Raw genomic sequence first — 17,708 nt, 5'->3', positions numbered from 1 at the left:
TCTAAAAAACTAAAAATTTAAATAAACACAGCTTTATTAGTTTCAGGCTCTTATATCTACCCTAATTAATACACTAAAACATTACCAGATGTTTGGCCAACTAGATATCCTTAAGGAAGAGTTGATTTAACAAACTAATAAAAAATACGTGCAAGTGATAAATGGCTTAAGTAAGCTGGGCACAGTGGCTCATGCCTGTAATCCCAGCCCTTTAGGAGGCTGACAGGAGGATTGCTTGAGGCCAGAAGTTCAACACCAGCCTAGGTAACAAAGAGAGACCCTATCTCTGCAAAAAATTTAAAAATTAGCCAGCGTGTTGGCATGTGCCTCTAGTCCTAGCTACTGAGGCACGCGGCAGGAGGATCGCTTGAGCCAAGGAGTTTGAGGTTGCAGTGAGTTAAGATCACAGTGCTGTGTTCCACCTGCACAACACAGCAAGATCCAGTCTTTAGAAATAAATAAATAGTTTAAGGGTAAATACATCCTTCGATATTCTTTCTGCTATCTTGTTTCCACTATTTAAGTGTTTGGCAAATCTTTTGCCTGAGGGTGGTGCAAGAGGAAACAGCCCGATTTGACTTGTCACAAACTAGTCAAGTCCTAATTAATGAGATTTCACTGTATTTTAGAAAATTTCTTATTTACCTAAAACAGTATTTTTCTTCTATAATCTGTAACTCACAGCAAGAAGTGTGGTGGTGTCTATCAAGAACAAGCAGCAAGTTGTGTGGGAAGGAGAGACCCTCGCCCTTCTCTGTAAGGCTGGTGGAGCTGAAAGTCCCCTGTCTGTGAGCTGGTGGCACATCCCACAGGACCAGACACAGCCCGAGTTTGTGGCTGGCATGGGGCAGGACGGCACTGTGCAGCTGGGTGCCTCCTATGGGGGATCCAGTTACCATGGCAACACAAGGTTGGAGAAAGTGGACTGGGCCACCTTCCAGCTGGAGATCACCTTCACTGCCATCACAGACAGTGGCACATATGAGTGCAGAGTATCTGAGAAGTCTCGGAACCAGGCCAGAGATCTGAGCTGGACTCAGAAGATTTCAGTTACTGTAAAGTCTCTGGGTAAGTGTCAGAGGAAGTCCTTTTCTGCACCTGTATATCACTAGATTCATTCTGCAGTGGAATTGGATTGCGTGTTATCCTGCATCCCCCAGTGATGGTATGTGTACCCTAGGACACAGAGCATAGTCTCTGGCTACCCTCTCTGTCAATCAATCTTTAAAGTTTCTTCATCTTTGTAAAGATCATCTTTAGGGTGCAGCTTGTAAATTGTTGTTCAAAGTTAAAAACAAAACCTTATGAATCAGCTTACAGATGAGTATAGCTGAGCCTCATATCTTCTGGCTTTTGAGAGCTGCATCCCTGGGATTGCAGAGCTCATTGGAACATGTGCAAAAAAAAGGGTTCTGATACTGAACCCACGCATGGGGGTAAGGGAAGGAGGCCAGACATCTGGGGTGGGGAGTGCTCCACCCACTCAGCAGCAGCTGTCTAAGTAGCAGATTGGGGAAACACTGCCTATTTGTTGTGGCTGCTGGGAACAGTCTTAGAAGAGGATCAACTTTGCAAAATTGAGGTCAGAGTTCAGGACAGACTGTCCTAAGAATCAACTTCTACTCTATAAAATATGAAACTCCAAATGTACAAATGCATGGTCCTACTCAAAGAGGTGGCAACTAGAAAAACTTGAAAGTGCTGCATTTTAATCTGGTACACATATTAGAAATTATGTTTCATTTTTCTGTCTAGAGTCAAGTTTACAAGTTAGTCTGATGAGCCGTCAGCCACAAGTGATGTTAACCAACACCTTTGACCTGTCCTGCGTCTTGGGGACTGGTTACTCTGACCTCAAGGTGCCACTCACTGTGACGTGGCAGTTCCGGCCAGCTAGCTCTCACGTCTTCCACCAGCTCATTCGAATCACCCACAATGGCACTATTGAATGGGGGAATTTCCTATCCCAGTTCCAAAAGAAGACGAAAGTTTCACAGTCTTTCTTTCGTTCACAACTCCTAGTCCATGATGCCACTGAGGAAGAGACAGGAGTGTATCAGTGTAAAGTAGAAGTTTATGACAGAAATTCCCTATACAACAACCACCCTCCGAGGGCTTCTGCCATCTCTCACCCATTGAGAATAGCAGTCACTTTACCAGGTAAGTGTGACTTGAAATTAATCCCTGCTTTAAAAACAAACAAATAAATAGCAAGCCTCCCATTCTGGGTAAGTGATAACAATAAAACATAAAATACTTTCTCCCATATTTGTTCTGTCTAAGTAAGCACCACATAATGAATGATACCCAGGTTAACATTGAGTTAGTATGCACGGGTTGGCCATACTGGTTGTTAAAACATTGAAACACCTTCCATGCTGGCTAACTGCTGCTCTCTATCCATTCCCCTTTTTCCTCTAAGTTCCCACCATCCAGCAACTAAAGGGTACCACGTGGCACAGCAGGGGGCCTCTAGGACCTGGCTCCAGGGGAGAAGATATGTTTTGGATTGGTCACTGTCCAGGCCTTACCAGTTAGTAAACATTTGCAATGTCTCTGCTGGTGGTAGGGATAAGGTAAAGTCCACTGGAATACATCCACCTACTTATTTGTAAGGTGTTAATGTATAAGAGTCAGAAAATTTATTATTACAATCACATATAATCCATCTCATCAACTGATAATAGAGCACAGGAGTTAAAAGTGAGATACCACCTAGGCAAAGTTCTGCTGTGTCATGTATCTTCTCTCTCATAGTCTGCATTCTCTTAGGACAGAGTGATGGAGAGACATTGAATTATTTAGTTCTGACAATCACTGGATAGCAGGACAGCTTTGGATGAGCCACTTAATCTGCTCAAGCCTTAGTTACCTGATCTGTAAATTGTTAATGTGCAATTTAAATATGGTAACATATATAACATGCCGGGTACCTGACATACCAAGATGATGCTCAAACGTGGTCACTGTCATTCTCGCTGCCGCTATGCAACATTTTTGGTAATAGTAATGATCCCCTTGTTCTTGAATTCATGCTTAATTAATTTGTCCTCTCTGTGGTATTTGCAACTGCTGCCCCAATCTGTATTCTTGAAACTTCCTTTTTCCTTGGCACCATGACACAAGATTTTCTCCTCCACTGATTTATTCTTTAAAGAAAATAGTTTCTCTGGATTTTATTCTTAGCTTTGATCTATTTTCATTCTATACGCTTTCCTGCAATGGACTCATCCCTACCTATGGATACAACCTGTATGTTCACAACTCCCAAATTCATTATCTTGACCAATTTCTCTTCTGATCTCCAGACTCATATATCCAGCTGTCTCCAAGACATGTCTGCACTCATTATGTCAAAACATAAACCCCCCCATTATCATCCAAAGCTCTTCCTTCTACATTGCCCCTTATGTCCCCACTCCCCATCAGTGACCCAAGTTGAAAACCTGAGTCATCACAACTCTTATGTTCACCTTGTATCTAAACCCCCATAGTGTGACATGCAAGGCCCTTTATCATCTGGTACATCTGTGTCTTTCCAGCATCATCTCCTTCAACTTTCCATCGTGAATTTGAGCTTCAGCCACACTGAATTACTTGCAGCTCCTCAATGGTCCATGTTCCCTCTTACTTTCAAAATCTTTGGTCAAGTTGCATCTTTTGTGCAGAAATCCTTAACCTCTTCTCCATCAGAATAATTCCTATAAACCCTTAAGACTCAGCTCAGAATTATCTCCTCCAGGAAGTCTCCCCTCGCTCCTGTATTTGGGCTAGGAGACCCTGCTGTGTGCTCAGATAGGCACTTCTACATACCTCTGACTTAACATGAGTGACATGAGGAACAAAAATTTTACACTGAGGCCAGAGGTGGCTCACACCTGTAATCCCACACTTTGGGAGGCCAAGGCAGGCGGATCACCTGACGTCAGGAGTTTGAGACCAGTCTGGCCAACATAGTGAAACCCTGTCTCTACTGAAAATGCACAAATTAGCCAGTCGTGGTGGTGTGCACCTGTAGTCCCAGCTACTCAGGAGGCTGAGGCATGAGAATCACTCTGCACAGGAAGTGGAGGTTGCAGTGAGCCAAGATCATGACACTGCACTCCAGCCTGCGTGACAGAGCAACAAAACAACCAAAAATTTCACACTTGAGAAAGGTTTCTCAAGACTTATTTCAGCTCCACATTCTAAATGTGGAAGACAGCGATCAGGGCAAATATCACTGTGCTGTGGTAGAGTGGCTGTCTGTCTACAAATGGCACTTGGCACCATCTCTAAGCCTCTGTCCCTGTACTTGTCTCCCTCTAGAGTGTGAGCCACTGAGGGAAGATATCCACAGGGCCTGGAATTGTCTGGCACATAATATAGTGTGTGCTTCATAAATGTTTGCTGAAGGAAGAGTAAAGAGATCTACTGGCAACATCAATAAGCAGTTACAAAAGTAGAGTGGGTGATGTGAGCAAGACGTGAGAAGCAGACTTGGGAACAAGGATTGTCACTCATCTTTCTGACAAAGCAGAAAAGCTGCTGGGGTCAAAGATTAGTTGACTCCACATCCATACGATGTTTCTACAGTTAAGTGGCCGCAAAGATGCACACAGTTTTAATCACTCATGTACAACTTCCTTTTGTTTACCCATGTTTGAAGGCAGATACAACTAGAGTTTGAAAATTGTGAATCCAGAAGTACTCTGCATAGTAAACACACAAACACAGCATTAACAGGGCCACTTTCTCCCAATCTGATACATGAAATATGACAAAAGAGATGCTTGTGCTTAAATACTGAAACAGTATCATGTGGAAAAGAGATACTGGGTTGTCTGTGTGACATTCCCTCTACCACACCACCCCTACCAAGCACAGGTGGTACTAGGACTAGTGGATGGAAGTCATGAAGAGATAAAATTTAACTTGATATCAGAAAGCATTCTGGAGTGGCAGAGCTGTCCAAAGATCAAATGGGCTGCCTTGTCAGCTAGTGATGTTGTTCAAAAGCTGGATGAGCAGTGAGCAGGGCTACTGTAGAGGGAGTTCACCCATATGATGGCGGGAGGATGCAGTATCATACTTGACCTCTAATGTCTCTACTACCTTAACTTTCTGGTTTGTAGCAAAGTAACTGCTTCCATTTTTTAAATTTAGAGAGCAAGCTAAAAGTGAATTCAAGGAGTCAAGTCCAAGAGCTCTCCATCAACTCCAACACTGATGTAGAATGTAGCATCTTGTCCCGGTCCAGTGGAAACCTTCAGTTAGCCATTAGTTGGTATTTTTCTCCTATTTCCACTAATGCCTCCTGGCTAAAGATCCTGGAGGTGGACCAAACCAATGTTATAAAAACTGGGGATGAGTTTCACACCCCATGGAGAAAACAAAAATTTCATACTGAGAAGGTTTCCCAAGACTTATTTCAGCTGCATATTCTGAATGTGGAAGACAGCGATCAGGGCAAATACCACTGTGTTGTGGAGGAATGGCTCCTGTCTACAAATGGCACTTGGCACAAGCTTGGAGAAAAGAAGTCAGGACTAACAGAATTGAAACTCAAGCCCACAGGTAAACCTTGCGGGTGTATCCTCACAATGTCTGTCTGTCTGATGGCTGTTTTCTCTTGGGCAGCTCTTCTATGGAGTGATTATGTGGGAGTAAAAATACGACCTAAAGTCATAGGAACAGTGTCCACCTACAAATGACTGCAGGACCGGGTAGTCCACCAAAGGAGGGGAGGTCACTTAAGGTGATTCAATCTGAGGTTTTGGGGAGCTGAGGTAGAAGCAAGATCCCTTTGATTGGTTCACTTCTCAGCCTGGCAGCCTGGTCTATGCAGCTACCCAGGGTATCGTATCTCCAGATCTCTATAATAACAAGCTGTGTCATTCCAGTGGGGCTGTACTGTAATTTGGCAGAGGAAGAGTAATACGAAGCATATTTCTCCCACTGTGAACAGAAACTGTGCAACTCTATGGGGATGTGTGGAGAAATTGCTTCTCAACATTCAGCTGCCTAAACATAAGGCAAATAAGAGTAGTTAACTGTTGGAACGGCTTACTGAAGGAGTCTCCTCTTCCTCAGGAGATCTTTAAAAATGCAATGGAAGTTCCGCACTGGTCTAAGAGTGCCGCTGTCTAAATGCGAGCAGGGTTGATTAGGTCTCTCAGCATAGGTTAGGTCACCTCCAGCGTTGATTAAAATTAAATGAACGTCACAGCCAAGGTTCGGGAACTGGCCAAGATCCAACAGCACAATGCAGGAAGTTGATCTCATTTGGTGCTTAAAATACTATTTTCAAGGTAATGTTAAAAGAAAAAAAGAAAAAAAAAAAAGGATGATAATTGAGCATTACTATGTATTAGGCAATGGAATACAAAGATAAAGAAGGCACAGCCCTGGCCCTTAAGGAGCTCCCAGTCTGGTGGGACAACAAGGGCAAAACAGCAGCTTGGTATGGGATCTCTTCCTGCCCTCTGGCTTCCCTTCTTTATGTTCTTCAAGTCCCTTCTTCTCCCTGCTAAATGTGTGTGTTCCTCAGGGACAGATCCTGGGCCTGTTTTGCTTCTTATTCTTTGCTTTCCTCAGAATTTCTTAAATACTGCCCTGGTTTCAACTACCACGTTCTAGATGATAACCCTGAGATTTTGTGCTTAGTCCTGATCTCCTGAGCTCCAAGCCTTCATCCCCAACTGCCTGCTGTCCATTTCTACTTGGATGCCCCCATACTCAGCATGCCCTGAATTGCACTTAGCATCTCTGCCATCTCACCATGCTCATTTGTACTTCTGCATTTCCCATCTGTGTGATTGGCATTCTGTCTCCCAGTCATCCATGCCAAACCCTTGACCACATGTGCATGCCCCTCGTCAGGAGGCAGCCACTGCTTAGCTCAAGTGCTTCCCATGTACAAATGTGGACTCCGTGTTGTCAGATCTTTTTGCATATCTACAGATGCCTAAAATCTTTTTTGGTAACATCTCCCAGTTTAAGAATGTCCACAACTAATTCATTCTTGTTTTGTTTCTAACACAGTCTGGCTCTGTCACTCAGGCTGGATTCAGTGGTGTGATCTTGGCTCACTGCAACCTCCGTCTCCCGGGTTCAAGCAATTCTCCCGCCTCAGCCTCCAGAGTAGCTGGGACTACTGGTGGCGTGCGCCACCATGCCCAGCTAATTTTTGTAATTTTAGTAGAGACGGGGTTTCACCATATTGGCCAGGCTGGTCTCAAACTCCTGATCTCGTGATCTACCTGCCTTGGCCTCCCAAAGTTCTGGGATTACAGGCATGAGCCACTGCGCCTGGCCCAGTTCTTTTAAAATACTGCAAGTGTCAAGCAGAACATACCTGTGGGCTTGGCGTGGCTGTGGACTTCTAGTTGTGCACGTCATTTAGGGAACAAGTTAATGAAGAGGCCCCAGAAAGATGCTGAGAATGACTGGTCAGAGTTGTAAGAAGGATATTTTCTCTGAGGTTGGAAAAAAAGAAGTCAATTTCAAGGAGAAAATGGACTCCAGTAACAAAAACCACATAGAGAAAAGGACTAGAGGGTCCCTTGAACTGGGAAATTAGGCCCTGGCCAAGTATAGTGATGGGATTGGAAGCCAGATCACAATAAAATAGGAAGTAATTTGAGGCAAGGAAACAGCAACAGTATCACATAAGCTAATATTCCATGTGCTTCTCCATGAAGGAGAGAGTAAACATGGTAACTAAGAAAGAGTCCAAGATCAGACAGAATTATTCTCTTAAAGACAGATTAATAAATGTGTTAGGGCCGGGCATAGTGGCTCATGCCTATAATCCCAGCACTTTGGGAGGCCAAGGCGGGTGGATCACCTGAGGTCAGGAGTTCGAGACCAGCCTGGCCAACATGGTGAAACCCCATCTCTACTAAAAATACAAAAATTAGCCCCCTGCCTGTAATCCCAACTACTTGGGAGGCTAAGGCAGGAGAATCACTTGAACCCGGGAGGCAGAGGTTGCAGTGAGCTGAGATTGTGCCGTTGCACTCCAGTCTGGGCGGCAGAGTGAGACTCCATCTCAAAAAAATAAAAATAAAATAAATAAATAAATAAATAAATAAATGTGTTTGTAGTATAATTATAGTAATGCATGCTATAATTTCTTTATTTTGTTTGTAACTACTTTAGCCTTCATTCTAAATCCTCACCTGCTGGTTAGCAAGGGGGAAAAAGGTAAATGTCAAAATCTGTTTAAAACTTAGTTCAATCCAATCATCTAAATAGTTCCCTTGGATGGCTTTCTAACACTTGCATCAAATGTTCAGTCTCCCGGATGGCCTCCTCTCTTTCTGCGTCTACACCCAGGTAATATCTGGGTGGATGGGAGGAGAGTAATTTGCTAAGAATGAGGGGTCCTGGTGGAATACATGGCTTGAGGGAGGTGCTAAAAGTTGTAAATGACCACTTTGGGAAGTAGAGGAGGAGTGAATCAAGGATAAATAAAAGCAGCAGGCAGAGGGCCCTGCAGAAGCTGTGTGGTTTTCAATGGCAGGGTCCAGCAGGCAAGCAGTTGGGCTAAAGAAGGAAGGAGACTGGTTTCATTCCTAGCAGTGAATGTTCTGGCAAATGTGAGAGAAAAACAGGGACCAAGGACAAGGATTAAAATGAATGTGGCCGGGCCCCGTGGCTCACACCTATAATCCCAACACTTTGGAAGGCTGAGGTGGGCAGATCACTTGAAGCCAGGAGTTCAAGAGCAACCTGGCCAACATGGTGAAACCCCATCTCTACTAAAAATACAAAAATCAGCTGGGCATGGTGGCACACGCCTGTAATCCCAGCTACTTGGGAGGCTGAGGCAGAAGAATTGCTTGAAACCAGGAGGCAGTGGTTGCAGTGAGCCGAGATCGTGCCTCTGCACCCCAGCCTGGGTGACAGAACAAGACTCTGTCTCAAAAAATAAAAATAAAATAAATGCACTGATGTCTAAAGAATGTAAGGGTTTCCCAGTGAGAACTAGATTTTTCAGAGGTGGTATCCAATCTGAACATCTGCATTCTCTAATTTACTGCCATTTTATTGTCTAGGAAGTAAGGTACGCGTCTCCAAAGTGTACTGGACCAAAAATGTGACCGAGCACAGAGAGGTGGCCATCCACTGCAGCCTGGAGAGTGTAGGCAGCCCAGCCACTCTGTACTCTGTGATGTGGTACTGGAACAGAGAAAACTCTGGAAGTAAAATGCTGGTGCACTTGCAACATGATGGCTTGCTGGAGTATGGGGAAGAGGGGCTTAGGAGGCACCTGCACTGTTACCGTTCATCCCCTACAGACTTTGTCCTGAAGCTTCATCAGGTGGAGATGGAGGATGCAGGAATGTACTGGTGTAGGGTGGCAGAGTGGCAGCTCCATGGACACCCAAGCAAGTGGATTAATCAAGCATCCGATGAGTCACAGCGGATGGTGCTCACGGTGCTGCCTTCAGGTAACCGGGGGTTTATCTACCGTGAGCTCGTGGTCAGGAGGATACATGGCTCTCCTCTTATGCTCTCCCTCTCACCTATCTTTTGCTCCTTCTTCAGACTGAAGACAATTTTCAGGTTCCCTAAAGAAGATGACTTTGCTATCTCTCTCAATAGTAACTCATTTGAACAAACAAGGTCCACATGAGGTTTTGGCACAGACGCTTAAGTATCAGGAGCATCTGACAGGTCCATGTCTTTCTGCTGGGGTTCAAGGAGAAGGTGGGAGGTGAGCAATAAGCTAAGCTTACTGAGGGAAAAGGCCATTGGAGAAGTAGGGGTGTGGTCTTGGTGCCAGACACCAGGAAGCATAAAGGGAAAATCATCAATAAAGGTAACAATCCTGAGACACCAGTTAGCTTTAGTGACACTCCTTGGGAAGGACAGAATGCTGTTGAGAACATATGGGAACATCTAAGATGCAGGGATAGGTGCATCCCAGCCCAGCAGGGCTTCCAGAGGGGAAGGTGAGGCTATCCAATTTGTTCCTTGAGGGGGTCCATCATTGTTTTTCCGTGTTCATTCTTCAGCAAAGTTTTCTCCTGAGTGCCAGGCAGAAATGTTTTTTCTATCAGCCTTTTTTTTTCTTTCCAACAATTACAGGAAGTCCCATACTCGTGAGCACATTCCGTACATGTTTTCCCAGTGGAATTCATAGACTCTGTAGAATCGGCAGGTTTTGCAGTAGAATAAATAGGTAAGAACTGTAAAAAGTATACAGTCTGATGAAAAGCATGTCTTCTCTGAGGCAGATGGATCCTTCACAGCATACATATTGTTAATCTTTGTGAGATCCTTGTAAAACAGGTATATGGTTTTTAAAAGATAAACCTGGAAAGAAAACATTAAAAATTGGGTGGCCTTTGTATTCTTCAGAAAGCCTTTGTCATGACAAACTGAGGGTTTTGAGGGTAATGAATGTTGAGGATTTCCAAGGAAATCCCTGTAATGTAGCATCTGGGCTCCTCTACCTGGCTGTTCCTTTCTGGTAGTCAGGGAGGCAGTGTGGGTGATAAAAAGTCCCAGGGGCTGGAATCAGACCAGCCTAAGCTCAAATCACAGCTCTACTACCAATACCAGCTATGAAATCATACTCTGGTTACTCGTTGTGAGCCTCAGCTTTCTATAAAATGAAGATCATAATATAAATATATATAAAGTATCCAGTACAGTGCCTGGTACATGGTCAGTACTCAGCAAATGTAATCTCCTTCTCCCCTTATGCCTCCAAACATGCGGCACATACATATACACACAGGGATACACACACCTACATGTGTACATCTATGTGACAAAATAATGGTACTTGTTTAATAAATAACTATATGAGGTTCTGAGGGCACAAAAGTGTATATACAGAGTCTGTTCCCACAGAGCTTAGAGTCCAGTGGGAGAAATCAAGTCCAACATAATAGGTGTCTTCAGAGAGGTATTTCCCATAGACTATGGGAACAGAGGCAGGGCTGGGGTGAAGGGCTAGGTAGGGAGGCAATCCGGGAAGGTTCCCCAGAGTCTGGGGCTCATGAAAAGGAAGAAACTTACTTTAGGAAAATGAAAGAGTATGCAAGATGATAATAAGATGTAAAAGTTCATGTTATATTCGGGGAACTCCTGGTCACTGAGAATGGCAGGAACTGCAGTCTCTATGGTACCATGGCAAGAGATGAGACCAGTGAGGTGGAGAAGGTACAGATAGATCCCAAATGTGTCTAGAGTATGAAGCTAAGAAGGAAGAACTTTATCATGACAGTGATGGAGTGTCACTGAAAAAGTTTAAGCAGGGGAGTGACATGATCAGGTTTTCCTTTTAGAAAGTTCCCACATTAAAATGAATTGGAGGCTGGGCACGGTGGCTCACGCATGTAATCCCAGCACTTTGGGAGGCTGAGGTGGGCGGATCACCTGACATTGGGAGTTTGAGACCAGCCTAACCAACATGGAGAAACCCCGTTTGTACTAAAAATACAAAAAATTAGCCGGGTGTGGTGGTGCATGCCTGTAATCCCAGCTACTCGGGAGGCTGAGGCAGAAGGATCGCTTGAACCCAGGAGGGGAAGGTTGCAGTGAGCCGAGATCATGCCATTGCACTCCAGCCTGGGCAACAAGAGTGAAACTCTATCTCAAATAAATAAATAAATAAATAAAGAATTGGAGGGGAGGCCAACAGTGCAGGGAGAAGTATATGAAATGTTGGAAACCCAGTTGGGAAAAGGTGAAAGCCTGAGCTAAGGCAGTACCCATGATGACTAAGAAAAGAACAGGCATTAGGTATTAGGAGATGTCATCTTCAGGATTTAGAGGCTGATTCATTGTATATAGAGGGCAAATGAGCAGAAAGAGAGAATTAAGGATCAACATTTGGATTCTAGCTTAGATGGATAGTAGGGTCATTTACCAAGCAAGGTAATATATGACAGGGGTTTGGAGGGGAAGATTAATTCAGTTTTGAATAAGCTGGGCTGGAATTGAGTTCAGAGTACCTGTGAGTTATTGATAAAGATCTGTCTAATAGACATTAAGACTTCCAAATGGGATCTGCACCAGAGTTGTAGATTAGAAGTCATCCATTGGTAGCCAATAATGATGCCCAAGGGTGGAGCTCTGGGATAAACTACCGTTTCTCAGGGAGTGGAGAGCCTGTGAAGGAGACTGATAGGAGTGATAGGTTGCTGGGAAAAGAATCAGGATTTGGTGGTACCACAGACACTAAAGACAGAGAGGGTATCAAGAGGGTGAGGAGAGTTGACGGACTCAGCTCTTGCAAAGAGGTTGATTAAGATAACAGTGGGAAAGTATCCATTGGATTTGACATTGTGGGACAATTACAGAAAAGTAATCAGGGAAGTCAGACTGCAGCAAGTTGAGGAGGGGAGAGTGGGCCTGTTAATGCAGATTGTGCTTTCAAGAGCTTTGATGTCAAGGGGAAGAGAGAAGAAAATAAAATGGCAAAAGTTATCCAGAAAAAGTGAAAGTGTTTTAGTTTTGCTTTTTTTCTGTTTTGGTTTGAAGATGGTACAGATTTGAGCACATTTATGTTTTAGAGGGGAGAAAGCCAGCAGAAAGAAAGAGAGAAAGAGAGATAGAAAGGAAGGAAGGAAAGGAAGGAAAGGAAGGATTAATAGAAGAGTAGATAGGACTGACAGTCCAACATCTCACCATGCATGCGCCATCTCCTTTCTGGAATGCTCCTCCATGCCATCTTTCCCTGGTCAACACTCTCACCCAGCAACTTAACTGCCACTGCCTCAGAGACTTCCCTTATTCTTTTAGCCCTCACACCTGCAGTTACCTGTTTAACATCTGTCACACTGCTGGACTATACTATAGGCAAAGATGATGAGTGTCTCATTTGTAGCACTAGCACAGTGCCTGGCACATAGGGGATGCTCAAATGTTTACTGAATCACTGTGTAATTGCACTCCTGGTGAGTACCAGGTCTATGTGTTATCAAGATCCAGTTCAAATATAATATGCTACTTATGGTCACTTACCAGATGATTTTCCACGCTCTCTATCTGGCTATCCCAGCTTGGGCTGGGTTTAGGGCCACGCAATAGGATTGTAGAGCGTGTGGCTCAAGTGAAGGCAGGAAAGTTAAGAGACATTTTTTTGGAGAATGGACCTTGCCTTTTCTTCTCTATCTTATTTTCTTACCAATGACTAAGCCATGGCAGGGACAACAGCTGCCTCAGTCTTTTTACCTTACCTTTAGGCCCTAGACATAAATGTCTTATTCTAGAGAATTGTCTGTGATTGATAGGCCAGGCTGTAAGGCTTCCTGGGAACTGAATTATTTGTAGTGGTGTGGTACTTGTTACTATTTCCGAGCTTTTATTAGGGTAAGAGTCTATTTAGAAAGTAGAGCCTTGGGCCAGATGTGATAACAGTGTCTCTACAAAAAATTTAAAAATTAGACACATGGTTGATGCACGCCTGTAGTCCTTGCTACTCAAAAGGCTGAGATGGGAGGATTGCTTGAGTTTGGAGGTCAAGGCTGCAGTAAGCCACGATCATGCCACTTCACTCCAGTCTGGATGACAGAGCAAGACACTGTCAAAAAAAACAACAACAACGAGAGAGAGAGAGAAAGAAAGAAAGAGAGAGAGAAAGAAAGAGAAAGAAAAGAAAGGAAAGAAAGAAAGAAAGAAAAAAGAAAGAAAGAAAGTAAGAAAGAAAGAAAGAAAGAAGGAGAGAAAAAGGGAAAGGAGAGAAGGGAAGGGAAGGAAGTAGATTCTTGAAAGAGCTGTCTGTCTCTATCACATGGAAGTTTTTGGAGATGCCAGGCTACTTACCTGTGCTTCCCAGTGCCTCCAGCAAGGCCTGGCACATGGCATTCAACAAATGCTTAATGAAAGAATGAGCAGGCAAATCTTCAGTTGGGTTGAAAGAGGATGCTGTCAGTGATTCACTTATTCTGGGATGCACTTGTTACCAGGTTACCTTACCCTACTTTTATTTCTTGGCAAGAGCCAACTCCCACATGGCTGCATGTTTGGGGTTGGGTAGTAGGTAAGAGTTGGCAGCCCCCTCTTTATCTCACACCTCTTTTCTTCTGAAGTCAGTGTCTCTGAGGAAATATCAAAAAGGAGTGCTCCTTTTGCTGTGCTTGGCTGTGGGTGGAAGCACATTCTAAACTAAGCCTCATGATGAAGTGCTCTCATTACATTTTTGGCTTTGTTTTGAAGGCCTTGTACTTTGAGCATTGGCCACTTACTCAGATTGATTCAAAATGCCAAACCTTAATGGTTTGAATGTCACTAATTCTAATCCAGATATGGGTGAGAGGCAGATGGTGGGAAATGGTGACTGTGGGATCCAGAGCAAACACTGCCCTCCCAGGAGAGGTGATTTAGCAGCACAGGCGGTAACAGTTGCTAGCTGTTGGCCACTTCAGCATGGTAAGGGGCACACCTTGCCATCCTTTGATGGTAGATTGCGCTAAGCTGAGCAGCCTCATCCCCACCAGGATAGCCAAGCCCTCTGGCTGTTCCTTCATGCTGAAAAGCAGAGTAGTAGATTTATTTCCACCTCCTGTGTAGTGGCCCCATCTCGCCATCATTACCCCACCATTCTAGCAACTGTAATACCTGGTGCTGTGGACTTTCACCTCACAATTCTCTGCCTCCCATGAGTAGAAAAGGAAGTCAGAGCCCCTGGATCCACTTCAGTCTTTGCTGAATGTCACCCAGGTTTGAGGACAGGGGGACCAGAGATCTAAGGGAGAGAGAGCCTGTGGAGGAAGATGGCCAAGCCTGGGGTCCCTATGTGAGGGATCTGTAGGCTCCAGCCCTGTTCTCTCTCTGTTCTCTTGGGAGAAGGTTTCCTGTGATTTTCTTAGCTTTCTCAGTAGCATTCTAGATCATATTTATCGCTTGCTGACTCCACAAATGCTTTAGGCCCTTCATTAGATATTAGATGCTTTATTATACATGATCTCATCACAGCTGTAGAAATTGTTATCCCTATTTGGTTGATGAGGAAACTAATGATTAAGAGAGGATAAGTAACTTGTCCAATGTCAATAACAGCACATTGAAGACTGAGGATTTGAACTCAGCTCTCTTTGAAACAGAGTAGGTGCTCATTCATTACTCTGCACAAATGCCCACAGCCAGTGCTTATAATACCTGGACTCCGTGGCTCCATTCACTTGCATCATTGCAATCTATGCTTCCTTCTCGCAGTGGGCCTTCAGATGTACTCAGATAAGACTGGGGAAGAATAACTGTAGTCAAGCAGGGTCATTGGAAGAGGGGTCAGATAGGATGTGGAGCAGAGGGATGATAAAGAATTCAAAACCTAACTTTATCATTGCTCACCAATTCAAAAAACAAAACCAAATTTAGGATGAAGGATACAAATGAGATCAGAGAAAATCCAGGCCACGAACCTCTGCAGCTCTTTGCCAGCCTCATTCAGAGCTGCCAGCCGAATGTTCAGTGATGATCTGTACTTTGTGTAGCATGATGGCAGCCATCCCTGGGTTCCCATGTGTGGAATGTGCTTGTGCAATTGATTCATTCATCAGGCTCCATTGAGACCCTGTGAACAAAGAGTTGAGGAAGATAAAAAGACACACAAGACACAGGCCCTACCCTCAAGGAGCTCACAGTGCAGGAAGTGAGCGAATGTCTAGATTCATTCTTGACTTCCATCAAAGAGATGTTCTTCAACATGTAAGATTCATCGGCAATGCCAAAAATGGAATTCTTGAAGCAGAAGGTTGGTCAAGATGACCTCTAAACCTCTTTTCATCTCTAAGCATCTATAATCCCATGAATCCTGTAGCGTAACCTTTGAAGAAGAAATTGCTTATGTCATTACAATTTTCCAGTAAAAGCACAGCTACTGTTAGCATTGAATATTTCAGAACAGCCCTGATTTCAGATATCATGTCATAAATAAATGTAATTGGAAGACTACATTTAGTAATTGGTCTCTTTAAGCATGTGTCTTTCTGCTTCAATAGACTGTTCCCTGAAACCTGTGGTGCTTGCAGTCCCCTGGGCCTTTGCTTCCCTGGCTGTGTGGCCAGGAGCCACTCAGGGGCCGCTTGTGTGTGCTCCGTGCGTGTCTGCTGCTAGTGCTTCCCGGCGGACTGCAGCTGTGGGATGATCATATGCTTCAGCATGCCTTTATATAGTATCTTTTGCCCATGTGGTTGCAGTCAATCCAATTTAATTCAGATCAGCAAAAGTTACTGAGCACATGTGCTAGGCACTGTAGGGGATGTAGAAACAAATGGCACTATCAGACATACTCAAGTAACTATAATGAACAAAGGAGACGAGTAAAAGGGAACTAAAGAAACCTAAACAAAGGACTGAGCAAGAATGGGATGGAAGAGAAGAACTGTGCCTGCAGCAAGGTAGGAAGAGCTGGGAGAGTGGGAAGTGTGATGGAGCTAGCCCAGAAGGACCTAGAGGCTCAGATGCATGGAGCATGTCAGGTGGTGGCCACAGCCAGAGCAACAGAGGAAAGGAGTGGAAGGGAGGGGACCAGGGAAGGGGGAGACCCACGGGGAGGGCCAGGCTTGGGTCAGCGGGGTAAGGGGCTCCTCATTGTGGGTGCGATTGTTTTATAAGGGCAGTGCAGAGTGCAGGGCAGAGTGTGTGTATGTGTGTATGTGTGAGAAAGAGTGTGCCTGTGTGTTGGAGAAGCAGCAGTGGGAATAACTCAGTTAAAAATTCAGGACTGGCAACACTGTTGAGAACGAGGGTTGAATTATAGATATCTTTTCTGAGGAAAGAAGATTAAAGGAGAGGTTTTCTTTTTTGTTTTGTTTTTCATTTTGGCTGTTAGTTTTAAGTAGGTCATTGGAACCTCCGGTGGTTGGAAATTGCAGGGCAAGGGGGTGTTGCATTAGAAGAGCCCGTTCCAGGAGCTCTCTTCCCCCGGTGCTCAGTCTTGTGCTCCTCATGATTTCAGGGGCACACTGCTATTTGGCCCCATTATTTTTACATATACTTGCCTGTAACAATAAATCCCAGGAGTGTTTGTAACTGATTAGTACAAATAAGTTGGAGATGAATTACTCTGTTTCTCCCTTCGTTGCAGAGCCCACGCTTCCTTCCAGGATCTGCTCCTCGGCCCCTTTAGTCTATTTCTTGTTCATCTGCCCTTTCGTCCTGCTCCTGCTTCTGCTCATCTCCCTCCTCTGCTTATACTGGAAGGCCAGGAAGTTGTCAACATTGCGTTCCAACACATGGAAAGAAAAGGCTCTCTGGGTGGACTTGAAAGAGGCTGGAGGTGTGACTGCAAATAGGAGGCAAGACGAGGAGGAAGATGAAGGCAACTGAATCCCAAGAGGTACCTGCAGCCAGTAAGGAAAGGTGGGGTTTTTTTAATTTACCGGGGGTAAATCAATCTTGGTTCTGTCCTCAGTGATGACTGCGGCCTTGGGCAAGTTACCTAGGAATCAGAGGGAGTGTTCGCTGAGTGCTTATTGGTTCTACGCACTGTTAGGTGTTCCTTTGTGTCTTACCTCATCCACCTCTTGTATCCCCCCGCTTGGAACCAGATAGCATCTCTTGAAGGTTCAGGTCCCTGGGCTGCAAGGAGATAAGAGGCTCCCTCACACAGCCTCTGGAGGGCTAAATGAGATCCTACAGCTGTGCCCTGGTGGGGCTTCTCTCTCCTTCTTGTGTCAGTTGTCACACCTGCTCTAGGTAATCACTTTCCTCCAGATGAGAGGTGTAGGAAGGGGCCTGATGCCAGCAAGGCAAAAGGAATT

The 17,708-nt window shown here is 44.5% G+C and overlaps 1 protein-coding gene and 1 long non-coding RNA gene across 4 annotated transcripts in view; one reads left to right on the top strand and one right to left on the bottom strand.

Moving 5' to 3' along the window:
- Positions 1-17,708, top strand: part of CD101 (CD101 molecule) — a 32,009-nt gene that overhangs the window by 12,318 nt on the left and 1,983 nt on the right. The window contains exons 5-9 of one of the 3 annotated variants that reach the window (XM_033199211.1): positions 685-1,068; positions 1,756-2,160; positions 5,146-5,556; positions 9,042-9,437; positions 17,033-17,284. In XM_033199211.1, coding sequence (XP_033055102.1) covers positions 685-1,068; positions 1,756-2,160; positions 5,146-5,556; positions 9,042-9,437; positions 17,033-17,274 — 1,838 coding nt within the window. In that variant the 3' untranslated portion in view covers positions 17,275-17,284. Of the gene's footprint in view, positions 1-684; positions 1,069-1,755; positions 2,161-5,145; positions 5,557-9,041; positions 9,438-17,032; positions 17,308-17,708 lie in introns of all 3 variants that reach the window. The other 2 variants (XM_033199212.1, XM_033199210.1) reach the window with 2 other exon arrangements.
- Positions 9,432-17,708, bottom strand: part of LOC117076133 — a 39,603-nt gene continuing 31,326 nt past the window's right edge. The window contains exons 2-4 of the long non-coding RNA XR_004434252.1: positions 15,366-15,517; positions 15,103-15,200; positions 9,432-10,305 (exon numbers count right to left, since the gene is read on the bottom strand). This is a non-coding gene — a long non-coding RNA (uncharacterized LOC117076133). The remainder of the gene's footprint in view (positions 10,306-15,102; positions 15,201-15,365; positions 15,518-17,708) is intronic.

Source organism: Trachypithecus francoisi, unplaced genomic scaffold, assembly GCF_009764315.1.
Source record: "Trachypithecus francoisi isolate TF-2019V2 unplaced genomic scaffold, Tfra_2.0 Lachesis_group5, whole genome shotgun sequence".
Taxonomy (NCBI): Eukaryota; Metazoa; Chordata; class Mammalia; order Primates; family Cercopithecidae; genus Trachypithecus; species Trachypithecus francoisi.
The sequence above is the reverse complement of the archived record's forward strand: the minus strand, read 5'-3'. Positions and strand labels throughout refer to the sequence as shown.